The sequence below is a fragment of the Chionomys nivalis genome, chromosome 6, assembly GCF_950005125.1.
Source record: "Chionomys nivalis chromosome 6, mChiNiv1.1, whole genome shotgun sequence".
Classification (NCBI taxonomy): Eukaryota; Metazoa; Chordata; class Mammalia; order Rodentia; family Cricetidae; genus Chionomys; species Chionomys nivalis.
In genome coordinates, this window is record NC_080091.1 from 2306398 (window position 1) to 2321619 (window position 15222).

The window sequence follows — 15222 nt, forward strand, 5'->3', positions numbered from 1 at the left end:
TCGGGAACTCACCAAGGCCAGCTGGCCGGGGTCTGAAAAAGTATGGGACAAAACCGGACTCGCTGAACATAGCGGACAATGAGGACTACTGAGAACTGAAGAACAATGGCAATGGGTTTTGGATCCTATTGCACGTAATGGCTTTGTGGGAGCCTAGGTAGTTTGGATGCTCACCTTAATAGACCTGGATGGAGGTGGGTGGTCCTTGGACCTCCCACAGGGCAGGGAAACCTGATTGCTCTTTGGGCTGAGGAGGGAGGAAGACTTGATTGGGGGAGGGGAGAAATGGGAGGTGGTGGCGGGGAAGAGGCAGAAATCTTTAATAATTAAATAAATTAACTAATTAATAAAAAAGAAAATCCCATGTAAGAAAAAGGAACGATGAGATTTTGTGAAGAGACGGAGAGCGAACGGTCGTGCGCTGCCCGCCCGCTGGAGCTTCGTCTCGGCACGGACCCGCAGCAGTAGCGGCCGTCTCTTCCTCCTCCTTCCTCCCGTGAGATTTTTTTGATCTTCAGCTACATTTCAGCTTTGTGAGAAACTTTATCAACAAAGAAGATGGCCAGCAACGTTACCAACAAGACAGATCCCCGATCCATGAATTCCCGTGTATTCATTGGGAATCTCAATACTCTTGTGGTCAAGAAGTCTGATGTGGAGGCAATCTTTTCAAAGTATGGCAAAATTGTGGGTTGCTCTGTGCATAAGGGCTTTGCCTTTGTCCAATATGTTAACGAAAGGAATGCCCGGGCCGCTGTAGCTGGAGAGGATGGCAGAATGATAGCTGGCCAGGTTTTAGATATTAATCTGGCTGCAGAGCCAAAAGTGAACCGAGGGAAAGCAGGTGTGAAACGATCTGCAGCGGAGATGTACGGTTCCTCATTTGATTTGGACTATGACTTTCAACGGGATTATTATGACAGGATGTACAGTTACCCAGCACGTGTTCCTCCTCCTCCTCCTATTGCTCGAGCGGTGGTGCCTTCTAAACGCCAACATGTTTCTGGAAACACCTCTCGGAGGGGCAAAAGTGGATTCAATTCGAAGAGTGGACAACGGGGCTCTTCTTCCAAATCCGGAAAATTGAAAGGTGATGACCTTCAGGCCATTAAGAAGGAGCTGACTCAGATAAAACAAAAAGTGGATTCTCTGCTGGAAAGCCTGGAAAAAATTGAAAAAGAACAAAGCAAACAAGCAGACTTGTCCTTCTCCTCCCCAGTAGAGATGAAGAATGAGAAGTCGGAGGAGGAGCAGAGCAGTGCCTCTGTGAAGAAAGACGAGACGAACGTCAAGATGGAGTCTGAGGCTGGCGCAGATGACTCTGCTGAGGAGGGCGACCTGCTGGATGACGATGACAATGAGGATCGAGGGGATGATCAGCTGGAACTGATCAAGGACGATGAAAAAGAAGCTGAGGAAGGAGAGGATGACAGAGACAGCGCCAATGGGGAGGATGACTCCTAAGCACATAGTGGAGTTTAGAGATCTTATCCTGTTATTATTCATTTACCTAGGCGCTTGTGAGAGATGGAAATAACACCAGATCCTCTCCCCTAGTGTCTTCAGCACAGTCTCACTGTTCACCCTCTCCCTTTCCTGTGTTCATTGATTCATAATTGCCTTGCGCCTAGTTCCATTCTCACTTCCTTTGATGCTGCTTAGTAGTTTTGTTAAGTCTTACCCTGTAAGTTTTGCTTTTAATTTTGATACCTCTTTGACTTAACAATAAAAAGATGTATGGTTTTTAAAAAAAAAAAAAAAAAAGAAAAAGGAACGATGAAAACTTGGGGAAAACATCTGAACAACTATGGCTGGCAATGAACTTGTCCCTGAAATATATGTAGGAACAAAATTAGTGTGATAATATGATATGTTTAGATAGATAAAACACATATTTCCACAGAGATGATACTCAAACAAAACTGAGAGCAGAAATGTATTCTCACTATCAATCTTAACAAAATCAAATTATAATATACACTCATTACCATGAACACAAAAGAAAGGCAACATTTAAACAACTGACTAGCCAAGTTTCCAGAGCAGAACAAGTATTATATGCAAATTTTTACTCAGTAAAGCTTATTTTACTATATAAGTATATGAATATGTGTGTGTGTGTGTATTGGGTACACAGCCTGTGTGGTAGGTTTTTAGAATATGTAGTAGAGATAATGATACTATGAGAAAGGAAAATAATTCAGGGTCTCCATTCTTCTGCAACAGATGATGCATGATGCTCTGCTAAAGAATTATATTCAAATAATTTTTTAGACATGGTCTGTATCCAGTCCAATGCCAAAACCCCTGAATGTTCTTGAGAAACACATATTGAGTAGATCAGTTTCATATTGATCCATTTGATAAATTCACATCTGTGGACGAGTCTCATAATTTGTAATAATTAGAGTTTATTATCCTCATATTTCTCTTTGAACAGAGACGGAGCACAAAAGCATAAACAAAGATTATATAATGTGCTTGCACATTATGATACTATCAGCTTTTGAAAATTATTCTAATTTTAAAATAGTTCAGTCCAGATATGGGTATTAGAGAAAGTTTGCTATTTTAGTGATGCACACATACATACGCACACACATGCAATCACGTACACACACACACACTCACACACATGCACGCACACATGCACACAACGCACACATGCATGTGCACACTCACACACTCACGCACGCACATACACACATACACACACACTCACACTTTAACAGCTATAAGTACATTACATTGAAAAGGAAATTAGCTTTGTACATTTCATGATGCAGTGAGAGGGTTCATATGTCTTCTACTGTAGTCTATGGATTAGATGTTTTTCCTTCTATCAAAACACTAGAGTCACAGTTTTTATCTCCCCATGTCTAATAATGCCAGGAAAATGGGGGAAAACAGATAAAATCTGTTTCATCTGCAGATATTAAAAAAACAAAAGGAAAAAGTAAACCAGAAGAAGAAGAGAAGGCAGCTCACACTTAGTGAACAACCGCTAGGTTCATTTTGTGCTTCTGTAGTATGGTGACAAGTTCAGAAAAAAAAAGAAGGCAGCTCGCACTTAGTGAACAACCGCTAGGTTCATTTTGTGCTTCTGTAGTATGGTGACAAGTTCAGAAAAAAAAAAGTGAGATCACACAACTCCGTCAACAGGAGAAAAACCCAGGGTTATCTAAGCTCAAGATTAATGGATTGCTGATATTATGAAAAAAATAAAGTAAAATTTTGAGTTTTTATGTACAACAAAAGCTAATTCTTCCTCTGCTTTACATGCCAGGTAGGAAAATGAGTTGACAATTCAGCTAAATTTATTCATCTTATTTTCAAAATAACTATTTGATAGAAAGGCTACCATTACTGTCATTTTGTAGATGAAAACATAGAAATTCACCTGTGTTCAAATTCATACCATAACTAACAGTATATTACATACGTGAGGGTGATCGTCCCTGTTTCTAAACACTGAGCTATCTTGGTTCCTCTACAGATCAATGATGAAGAGAGTGATCCAGCTCTAGATGAAATACAAGTTTGGAAGCCACCTAAGACAGGTAAAAATGTCACTGGACACCTTCTTGTGTGATAGCTATTCTTGACTGTCAACTTGACTACATCTGGAATTAACTAGAACCCAAGCAGACGGGTACAACTGTGAAGGATTTTTATTAATTTAGTCATTGGAAGTGGAAAGGCCTACCTTTACTCTGACTCTTTTGAGGTGGGAAGAGCAGCTAATTAAAACTAAAGATTGGTATCTTTAATTTTTATTGAAGAATGAAGATGAACATTGGGACCACTGTTTCTTGTGTCATTCTATATAAAGTAAATGGAAGAAGGAGCCTTACTCTCTCTTTGCCTTCTTGCCCTTACTCTTGCTAGAAAGTTCATTCCTTCATTGGCATTAGAGCCTCCTTCTGAAGAATTCCAATGTATATTGAAGACCAGCTGAGAATTCAGCCTTGTGGAATGAACAACAACTGGATTCTTGAATGATCTATTAACAGAAAGTCATTGTTAGACTAACTGGACCACAGCCTGCAAGACATTCTAATAAATCCATATATATATATATATATATATATATATATATATACTTATTCACATACTTATATATGTATATATATATATATGTATAAGTTACTGTGAAATACCACAGAATTATTGGAATGCATAATGCTCTGTTTCTCTAGAGAACCTTGAATAATAACCCTATTACTCAGGTTATTTTCTCTTTATTTAATAGTCAAGTATTTAGTTTAAATGAGAAAAGTTTCATACTCCATTGAGTAGCAGTGAAATTTCCATCCTCATTAAATTTCTTACTACAAAAAATAGGAAAATAATAGATTATGAGGTGCTTTATTCTATCATATGGGTACAATGCTTCTATACTATCAACTGTCTTCTCTCTCTTCCTTTGTTTTAGGCAAGCCTAATGCCAAAGTCTTTTGAGTTAGCATGTTACCTTGATCAGCCACTGATCTTGCCTTTACGGTATTTATTCTGAAGATACTCTCTTCTGTGTACTTTTACTATATAATGGGTTATTGTGGAATACTATGATTTTAGTATGTTGTAAACACTAGAATTTAATCTTCCTTCTTCAGAACAGTGATTCCTTCTCCTAGGATAGATGCAGAAGTAGGGTTTCTGGGAATATAAAGTTCTGGCTTAAAGTTTTTATTTTGATTCTATTTATTTGCTTTTTTTGTATTTAAGTGCATTTTATTTCTGTAGAGGGTTGCTAGAAGAATCACTAATGATTTTTCAGGGGAGTTCCTTTACAATTCAATTGACACATAGTATTTATACATATTAGTAGGATATACTATAATTATATATACATGTGTGATTTGCAGCTTGTATTTATTTTGAGACTTTTCTCACTTTTATCAAATTTTTGAGAATTTTGCACAATATGTCTGACCTTGCAGAATCCCATAAGGCCAGTTTCATGCTTGTATAGAATGAAATGTAGTTTAAGCATATGTCCTGTACTGTGGTATCCTTACCTCACTCCCTTGCCCCCATAGTCTCCTCCCCCAACAGACAATCTTGCTTCCAATATTTCAGATTTTTGAGGCAGCTCCATATTATTTGCTACATTGACTACACTAATTTATACCCCACCATTTATATGTAAGAGTTCCCCTTTCTCTATGTTCTTCCAAGTATTTTAAATATTTTATCTCTTAATAACTGTACTTAAAAGATGGTTGAGAGGAAATTTCTCAAATTCATCATTTTGCTTTATATTAGTGCAAGCTGTCATGCCTCTACACATATATGCAGTTATTATGCAGCAATTATAATGACATAAATAGAGACTGGGAGAATACTTAGTGGATAAATTGTTTGCTGTGTAAGTGTGAGTATCAGACATCAGAATCCCAAACACACATAAAATCTGGGTGAGTATGGTAGTCATCTCTAATCCCAGAATTAAAGAGGCAGAGATAGAGAATCTTGGGTTAAATTGACTGGCTAACTGAGACAGAATTGACAAACTTCAGGTTCAGTAGAGATCCTGTCTCCATATGTAAAAGTATAGAGCAATGAAGAAGACACATGATGACAACCTTGGGGGTCTTTACTCAAATGCACACACAACAAAAGTAAAAGATATAAATAAGTTGTATCAAACTGCAACAGCAGTTACAAGTTGGGAACTACTGAAGAAAAATAAACTAGAGCCAATGAAGCTGCTGCTGAGTGGGAAGCCCCAGTGTGAGTCCAAGTTGATGCTAGCATAGTTCTCATGGTCTCAAACAATAAATGTCCAGCAACCATATACAAAGAAAGACAAGAGAAGAAGGTTCATCACCACATCTGTAAGCCTGTAGATGCTTGGTGTTTTTCCTATCTAAAAGAGTAGAATTACATGCAATATCAAATTTCTTCTCTCCATAGGCAGTTTTTAAATAGGTCTTTCTCTTCAGATTTCATTTCAGCATCTCTCTCTAACCTCTTTTTTGACTCTCTTTATGATCATAACATTTTTCAGCACTTGTTTCCACTGTACACTAATGATTCAAGTTCACACTACTATCTTTTGGATTGGGTTTCTTTTTCAATACAGATGGCACTCTTTCTTTCCCTTTGGTTCCATCATCATCATTTCTTTTCTTTTCTTTAAATACTGTCAAGCACCTATATAGAGTTGGCATAATGTCTACAAGGTCTAATCCAAACTGATTCTTGTACGAAGCTAATTGTGAGGCATTAATAAAATACCTGATTACCAAATCCCTTTCTCTGATCATTCACACCACAGTAGCAGAAAAGGGGTTTTCACAACATTTAGCTATGTTTTCTTAAAACCAATAACTAATTGAAAGTGGAAATCTGTTTTGTATATTTGTTTTCTTTATTATCACTAAAATGTATCAACTGTATTAGTGAAACAAAAATGTAATAATAAATAAGATGTCCCACACTATCCTGAGTGAGGCCCAAAAATACAAATAGGGTATGTACTCACTCATTAGTGGATTCTAGCCATAAACAAAGGACATTGAGCCTATAGTTTACGATCCCAGAAAAGCTAAGTAATAAGGTGAACCCAAAGAAAAACATATATAGATACTCCTGAAAATTGGAAGCAGACAAGATCGCAAAAGTTGAAAGAATAGGGGTGGGGTTGGTATGGGAAGGGGAGAGAGGAGAGAGAAGGGAGAAGGGGAGGGTTCGGGAGAGCTTGGGGGAGTGGGATGGTTGAGATGGAGGAAGGACAGATATGGGGGCAGGGAAGAAGATATTTTAATTAAGGGAGTTAATTTTGGGGTTGGCAAGAGGCTTGGTTCTAGAGGGCTTCCCAGGTGTCCATGGGGATGTCCCCAGCTAGGACCCTGGGCAGTGGAGGAGAGGGTGCCTGAACTGGCCTTGTCCCATAGTCAGACTGATGACTATCTTGAATATCACCATAGAACCTTTGTCCGGCAACAGATGGAGATAGAGACAGAGACCCACATTGGAACACTGGACTGAGCTCCCAAGGTCGATTTGAAGAGCAGAAGGAGGGAAAATATGAGCAAGGAAGTCAAGACCACCAGGGGTTAGTCCACCCACTGAGACAGTGTGCCTGAGCTAATGGGAGCTCACCAAATCTAGCTCAACTGGGGTTGAATGAACATTGTATCAAACTGGACCCTCTGAATGTGGCTGACAATTGGGGCCAACTGAGAAGCCAATGATAATGGCACTGGGATTTGTCTCTACTGAATGGGATCCTGGTCTGTTTGGATACACACCTTCCTAATCCTGAATGGAGGGAGGAGGGCCTTGGACTTCCCACAGGGCAGGGTACCTGCCCTTTCGTAGGACTGGAGGGAGGAGGAGAGAGTGGGAAGGAAATGGGAGGAGGGGGAGGAAGTAGAAATTTTGAATGGTATTATTTATAAAGCAATGAAAAATAAAAAATAATAAATGAGATTATTTACAAGATAATGTGGTTCTGAGGTTGAAATGGCTTGGAAGCTTCCTGCTACCTAGTGATATCATAGCTTACTAAATGTCAGAATTACTTATGGATGCATGCTTGTGATGATTTTGTGGGAAATCCTGCACTACCTGAGGATGTGCCAATAGCAAGGACTGGTAATAGTACACAGTAATAGTATACATAACTATACTGCTGAATGTGTTTATGGCATGATACATGTTAAATCAATTTTCTACATTGTACCATGTTCATGAGTAAAATCATGCCTGGTGCCGGGCGTGGTGGCGCACGCCTTTAATCCCAGCACTTGGGAGGCAGAGGCAGGCGGATCTCTGTGAGTTCGAGACCAGCCTGGTCTACAAGAGCTAGTTCCAGGACAGGCTCCAAAACCACAGAGAAACCCTGTCTCGAAAAACCAAAAAAAAAAAAAAAAAAAAAAAAAAAAAAAAAAAATCATGCCTGGTACTAGAAACCTAGCTAGTGAGGTCATGAATCTTAGAAAAGTATCTACTACTGCCACATTGTTAGACCAGCATAATTCCTTAATACATTCTAAATATTATCCTCACACCCACAGGTCAGTGTAGCAGCCACCCTTCCTCAAAGAGCTTCTGCTCACACAAATAGAGACTGTTATGCAAAGCCACACTTAGATACAATGCAGAGATCAACAGAACAAGGGGAGGCAAATCCCAGTGGCTACATCTGCATCAGAGCCCTTGTATCTATGGCTTGGAGAATATCATCAAAGAGGAGCAGAAACATTGTGAGATCCAGAATATCAGAAAGTATGCTATGAAAGACCCTATTCTAGAAATGGTGCACAAACAAGGCCAGGAGAGTAGTAATATGAATAGACATGCTAACGTTTTAGGGGGCCATTTTCTCAGGATCTGTGCTTAAACAAATAATTGCAGAAAACTAATAACTGGTAGGGGAAGGAGAATTATTCTCTGCTAGGGTGAACCCTTATTGGCCATCCAATGCAAGGTAGTCAAACTTGACACCATATGTCTAAATAGTAAAGAAAGACTCAGCATATTGAATTTTATGTATTTGTGCATACATACATGTCACAATAAAAAATCTATGAAAAAGAAAGCTACTAATTTAAGATCAAGGGGACATGGGAGAGGAGGAGGGAGAGAGGCTGGGAGGGTCTGGAGAGAGGAAAGAAAAAGGGAAATGGTGCTTTAATTTAATATGTTAATTAAAATGTATGCATTTTAACTTTAATAATAAAGAAAAAACTAAAATTTCTAAGTGACTGAGGTAGATGCAAACTGTGAGCATCCACATACAAGCACACCTATATGAGTGTGTGCCCATATGGACATTTGTGCCACATGAGAAAAACTAATAAGTACACACACAAGCACACATACAAAGTAATTACAACTCTTCTATTTTGATTACATGTTACAGCACTTATACAGCAATCAATGTACAAAACTAAATTATTAAATATATATTGTTTTATTTCCTAATAACATTTTTATGTAACATGAGCTGGGCTCTCTCCTGAAGTTTCTATGGGCTTGCATGTGTCTGTGTGCTAAGTCATGTGTATGTGTATGTGCAAAGTGAAGCAGACAAACAGCTCCTCTTGTGATTTTCAGTGTGTTTTCATAAGATGAAATGCAAAGTATAGCTTGGAATATAATTTTATATACCCCAGACACTGAGTAGAATGTATTTCTTAAATTGAATGAATAAAGTCAAGTGAGGTAATAATTTTTTGGTAAATAAAAATTGTTCAGGAAGACAACTCACGAATACTTGAAGAAATTATTAAGTGCCTTGTTATCCACATTTTAATTTTGAATGTCATTTCAGTTTCATAAATAACTGAAGTATGTATGTTTGGATGTTACCTACTTGGTCCTGATATAGAAATAGATATTAAACAATCAGCTTCCCATAATCTCTCTTTCTAGGTATATAATCTAGCTAAAAGGAAAGGACTCCCTTCCTTCAGTTATATATGCTTTTAGTTACATCAAACTAGTGTACAGAACAAGCAGACATCTGTGTGCATCTGTTAGATGATGGTGTGGCTTGATAGAGTAACATTCCGATGGCTCTTGGTGATCATAGTCTGACCTGTATGTCTCTTCTGTCAGCTGGCTCATGCTCTACCATCCTAGACTCTATTGTAGATTAATTTTTGTATTGTGTTCTCTTCTCATGTTGTAAGAAACAGGGATTGAGCACCAACTCCTACCCAGAATATAGAAAGTTACTGCTACTGTGTATCACATCATACATACAATGTGGAAACTTCTGATTCAGAGGAAGACTTGTACTCCGCATTCTGGAGGTTAAGTAGTAATAACTGAGGCAGTGTAGGAAGATATGCCACTTGTAAATTTTAATACCACACGGATTGGATTAAAGTTTAGAAATATGTATTGGTGGCTGCAATTTCTAACTTCCAACTGAGTGTCATAGTTCAGACACTGAAGTTATCTCTGTTGTCTGCTACCATTCTGCAGAGTACTGCACCTTCAGGCTATTTCACTGGGCAATTAGCTCTACTCTTGGTTAAAAGTAGTTTTAACCAAAGTGTTAAAAGTGTTCTTTTTGTTCCTCCTGAAGGAACCTCAGAGAAACAAGTGTCTAAAACAGAAACTATGGACACAGGGGTAGAGGACCTGGGGGAAATGGTCATTGAGAAGCCTGGTATCTCTGTGGGGATAGGAGGTATAAAAGAAATAGAAGAGACTTTTCCAATGACTTTTCAGGAAGAAAGAAGAACCTTGCTTTGGAATGTTATAGATCTTAATTGTCAAATATTTACAGAGGTGGTGCTGTCAGGGGGATTAGAGTGAGTTTTGTGGAACCTGAAACAGGTAATGTTGACAGGATCCTTCTATTGTGGAGAGTCTATTATGCTCTCTTATGCATTCATCTTAAGATAAATAGATGTGACTTGTTTTTCACGTGAACATGCAGGGACCAAATTAACAAATACTTCTTCAATAGGATAAATTCAGGTCTAGTGATTTTACTGCTTATGTTATCACTGGTAAAAGATGTCCAATATGAACTTCCTAAGGATTCTTCCTTGGCCATTCCTATGAGGGATGAAATTTATAGTGGTCTGTTTCTCCTTTTTGAAAAGTACAAAAATAGTGTCTGTAGCTCAATGCTTTATGCATTTACAGTACACAACTATCTTCTCTTTCATTACTCAAAGGTTAATGAACACCCTTGTAGTGAACAAAGAGCACAAACAATATAAGAGCTAAATCAAAGGTGTTCACAGATGCAGATTCAGCTTTGTTTCTTTGTTTTCAGAGACAGGGACCCAGTACACAGCCCTGGGCTGTCTTGGAAGTCAAAGCGATCTGCCTGCCTCTGCATCTAGAGTTCTAAGTTTAAAGGGACATACCACACCCAGTTTATGACAAACATCCAATGCTGCTGCCAAAAGGTCTTCAAAGGACAGCAGTTTGCTCCTGCCATTTGAATCTGCTTTCTTCGCCATTAGGAGGAACGATAGGTAAACAAGGCACTTTAAAAATTATATAGAGGGCCAAATCCCTGGATGTTCATTATTCTTTCTTTTATTTTATGGTAATAAGTTGTAAGTTTGGAATAGAGACATTACTGTATTTTTCCTTATTTAATTGGAAATGACAGCTATATGAGAGTGGTTAACTATAAGTATTGAGAAGAATGGACTCTTCCTGAAGAGTAACTTCAAAGTGCTCAACTATGTACCTAAAATGTGCTGTGACCTCTAGTTTACAATTTCAGAAACTAAACTGAACACGTCTGACTAGGATTATGGGTTTAATTATCTGTGAACTAAGAAAAAAAAAGGATGAGAAAACAATGGACATCCTCCCCCATTATAGCATCTCATTTGTGCAGCTAGAGTACCTCCAGACAGTTCCTGAATGCAAGTGATTTTTCTCCAAGAGGTTCATGATAACTGACTACTCTATTTGTGCCAATAGAAATATGGAATCACCTTCTTGTAGTGTAAATTAAAGGCCCTTTCCAGAGAGAAGGCTGCTTGGGAGGCCAAGTCATAAACATAGCATGATGGAATGGACAAGAGTCTGTAAAGGCAAGCAGCAATCCCAGGCTCAATTCAACTCTCAGATCCAAAGGGCAGTGTGCTATCAGCATCTCTGTCTTTATTTTGACTGGCTTCTCTAACATTCAGATATGTTATAGGTTTCACAGGTCTAACTTTTATAATGCATTACAATGGCCTTCAATTACCACTGGAATGATGAGGCAGAAATGATCCAATCTTATCTGAAGAGGGTGTCTCTGCAGAAACACCATGGCATAAAGCCTGTCATTTGAATACCATCTAGGAGTGAATTTTGAAAACTGTATCAAATTTTGGAATGAGAATTTGAATCTAGATGGGTGGGAAGCCAATGGGAAAGGGTAATAGAGTTATCATCACTGTCCACAATGAACACAGTCTGAAATAGGGGAAACACAAACACAATGAAATTTATAACATATTTACAGGTCCAGGATTGTGATATGTCCTCATAGTCCCACTATGACTTGACACATTTGCCCCCATTAAAAGACCCTCTAGTCAAGCAAGGGTACTCAGACTGGAAGAAGACAAGCTTCTACACACAAAATATCTTATCTTTCAAAATACTTAATAATAAACTGATCATCTTAGACTGCTTTCAATTTCACAATGCTGGATGAGTCTCAGATATTAGCTATGTGAACTTGTCCAGCCTTCTCTTCCCCACAGTGAGTCATAGAAACTAGTTCTTCCTCAATACAGCCATGACACTGACCAGGAAAACCCTGCCTTCTTCTGTGGTTCTTTGGAAAGGCTAACTGTAGGGCATACTCTGATCTACAATGGCTAATTGCAGGTCATAGACACAACATTCTAGAGGTGACAGGCCAAGTCTCCCTCAGTAGGGAGGAATGCCAGAAATGCTGAGAGGTGATGGCACGGACAAGTCCTTCTGAGTCTCTCTTTACGCAGTTATGCTATCTTGTTCTTTATTCAATCCAATTAACAATCTTTGTTTATTCTCTACTGAAATTAGTCCTAAACAATGACAATTTTCCCCAGGTATTTGGGCCTTCATGTCTGGCAGTGTTTTCTTAGGGCTTTGGAGACTGTGGATTAAAGGTCACCAAAGCAAAGGCAGGAAGAGCATTTGTCAAGATGTGACAGAATCATATGTTATGTGCAAATACCTGTTGGCAAAATCAGGACATTCCCTCTGATTCTAAAGCCAAGAGCAAGTACAGCACACCACTCTGTCATCTTTCACTATTTCCAGTAGAAATCACCTCACTCCCACATTTACTAAAATGGTTATACCTTAAAATTTAGTAAACCATTCTTTTTTCACTTTTGGTGATCATTACAGTGGAAATGTGTTGAAAAGTAAATATTACATATAATTTAATCTTATTTTACTAATTATTATTACATCTACTTATAAAAACCTAAGTAATTATCTCAATACTCCAGAAGAAAAAGTACATTGAAAAAGAATACAAAAAAAAAAAAGAAAGAAAGAAAGAAAAAGAATACAAGTCAAGGGCCTTTACTTTCTGTTCCTGGGTGAGAATCAATGGGCTGTAAGGAATTCTCATGAACTCAGTTATACAACACAGAATGTTCTATAGTTTTCAAGATGACAAATCTTAAATGAATGCATTGGGTATATGCTGTAGAACAATCTTTCTGCACACTGTGAAGATGTGTTGCTCGCATTGGTTTAATAAAGAACTAAATGGCTAATAGCTAGGCAGGAAGAAGTTGGGTGACACTTTTGGACAGGGAGAGAGCTCTTTGGGATTAAGAAGGGCAGTCATTAGCCAGATGGAAAGAGAACAAGGCATTCAAGAGGACAGGTACATAACAGGAGTCAGGTGGCAGCACATAGATTGATAAAAATGGGTTAATATAAGTTGTAAGAGCTCATTAGGAGCAATTCTAATTTATTGGCTGAGCTTTTATAATTAATAAGAAATCTCACCAGGCGGTGGTGGCGTACGCCTTTAATCCCAGCACTCGGGAAGCAGAGGCAGGCGGATCTCTGTGTGTTCGAGGCCAGCCTGGTCTACAAGAGCTAGTTCCAGGACAGGAACCAAAAAGCTACGGAGAGATCCTGTCTTGAAAATAAAAGAAAGAAAGAAAGAAAGAAAGAAAGAAAGAAAGAAGAAAGAAAGAAAGAAAGAAAGAAAGAAAGAAAGAAAGAAAGAAATCTCCATGTGGTTATTTGAAAGTGGGCTGATGGGATAGAAAGTCTGTTCTCAGGGTTAAATCAAGGAAGCTGGGGGTTATGCCCCTTATCCTTTATTCTGCAATTTCTATAACCGCATTCACTCCTCTCTTGACATTTTGACATTCTTGCCTCATTGGTAAAAAGATTCAAATATTTAAATCAGTGCTAATAAACCTAATCTTTCCCTTTAAAGGTCTGTAATTTAGTCATATCTGCAAAACCTCCCGTGACAGAAGAAAATGCTCCTAAAGTCCAGGAATTCAGGACCGTGAATCCCTAAAGATTCCACTCTTCACATTCTCAGTGGATGCAGATTTCTGAAATTCAGGTTTTGATGAAACAGACCCATGACTGAATGTCAGTAAACTTCTGTGAAGATTGCAAGGTCAACTGTATGTGCAAAAACTTCCTCAATCTATCCCTCTAGTCTCTGAGCATATACCAAAGGCAACCCTGCTAAACCTTAGGAAGAGGAGCTTTAAATACATTAGAACCAAATCTTCCTTGGACAACCAAAGGGCCTAGTGATTTACTTATATGCTTTCCTTAATAGGTAGGAAAACGAAGGGAACCCCAACTCAGCCAAGAGTAATTCTTCTTTAGAATGTCCAGGAAATTTCAATTAGCCAAAGTCCTATTTTGAGCATGTTAGATGTTGGGCAGACATTTAGGAGGAAAAGCAGCCAAGATGCTTACCTTAAATAATAAATCTTTCTTCCCATAACGGAGCTCCTTCAGTTGGGCTTGGATTTTTTCCGACTGTAAAAGCAGAGATATGCATTAGTGCCTATGCTAACTTTTATTTTCAGTCTTGAATATTTAAATTTTCCACACTGCATAGGAGTAAACCCTTTAGCCTACTTAAGCAGAAGCCTATAATTTGGGCAATCAACAGAGAAGACTAAATTTAGCTTTGACATCAGACAAGTAGACATCTGGGCCAGGAAGCAAGATTTCAGTCTGTTTAAAAAGTCATATGTTTACAAAGGTGTTATTTAAATAACTTTCTGTCTTCTATTTTACACACAAACATGCAAAATATCTGTAATGAGGCATGATTAAAAAAATCTAATTTTAAGAGCCAAAGGTGATGTGGGATTCCCCTCTGTATTCTGTGAATACCATTGGTTAATAAAGAAACTGGCTTGGCCTGATAGGGTAGAGTAGGGCTAAGAAGGGAAAAACTAAAGTGAATGCTGGGAGAAAGCGGGACAGAGTCAGAGAGAAGCCACATAGCCCAGCTGGAGACAGACAGACAAAACCTTACAGGGTAAGCCACAGCCTCATGGCAATACACAGATTAGTGGAGATGAGTTAATTTAAGATATGGGTTAGCCAGAAATATACTTAAGCTATAGACCAAACAGTATTGCAAATAATATTGTTTCTGTGAGGTTATTTCTGGTGTCTGTGAAGCCAGGAAATGAACAAGCAACCTCCTACAACACAAAGGCATGTATATGGATGCCTTTATCTTTGTTTTTACTGAATTGCTTTTTAAGATCCGTGAGTGTAAATTCATGGAAGCAT

The 15222-nt window shown here is 38.4% G+C and overlaps 2 protein-coding genes across 2 annotated transcripts in view; one reads left to right on the forward strand and one right to left on the reverse strand.

Annotated features, from left to right (window-relative positions):
• Positions 1 to 448: 448 nt before the first annotated feature.
• LOC130876155 (heterogeneous nuclear ribonucleoprotein C-like) lies at positions 449 to 1744 on the forward strand. The gene has a single exon (XM_057772608.1). The coding sequence runs from the start codon at positions 559 to 561 to the stop codon at positions 1462 to 1464; it is 906 nt and encodes a 301-aa protein (XP_057628591.1). The 5' UTR covers positions 449 to 558; the 3' UTR covers positions 1465 to 1744.
• Positions 1745 to 11805: 10061 nt separating this feature from the next.
• LOC130875604 (leucine zipper protein 2-like) overlaps positions 11806 to 15222 on the reverse strand; it is a 143971-nt gene continuing 140554 nt past the window's right edge. The window contains exons 7-8 of the mRNA XM_057771621.1: positions 14389 to 14451; positions 11806 to 11898 (exon numbers count right to left, since the gene is read on the reverse strand). Coding sequence (XP_057627604.1) covers positions 11806 to 11898; positions 14389 to 14451 — 156 coding nt within the window. The remainder of the gene's footprint in view (positions 11899 to 14388; positions 14452 to 15222) is intronic.

What these genes read in the sequence shown, in the direction of transcription:
- LOC130876155 (XM_057772608.1), top strand. Translation starts at nt 559, where the DNA reads ATGGCCAGCAACGTTACCAACAAGACAGATCCCCGATCCATGAATTCC.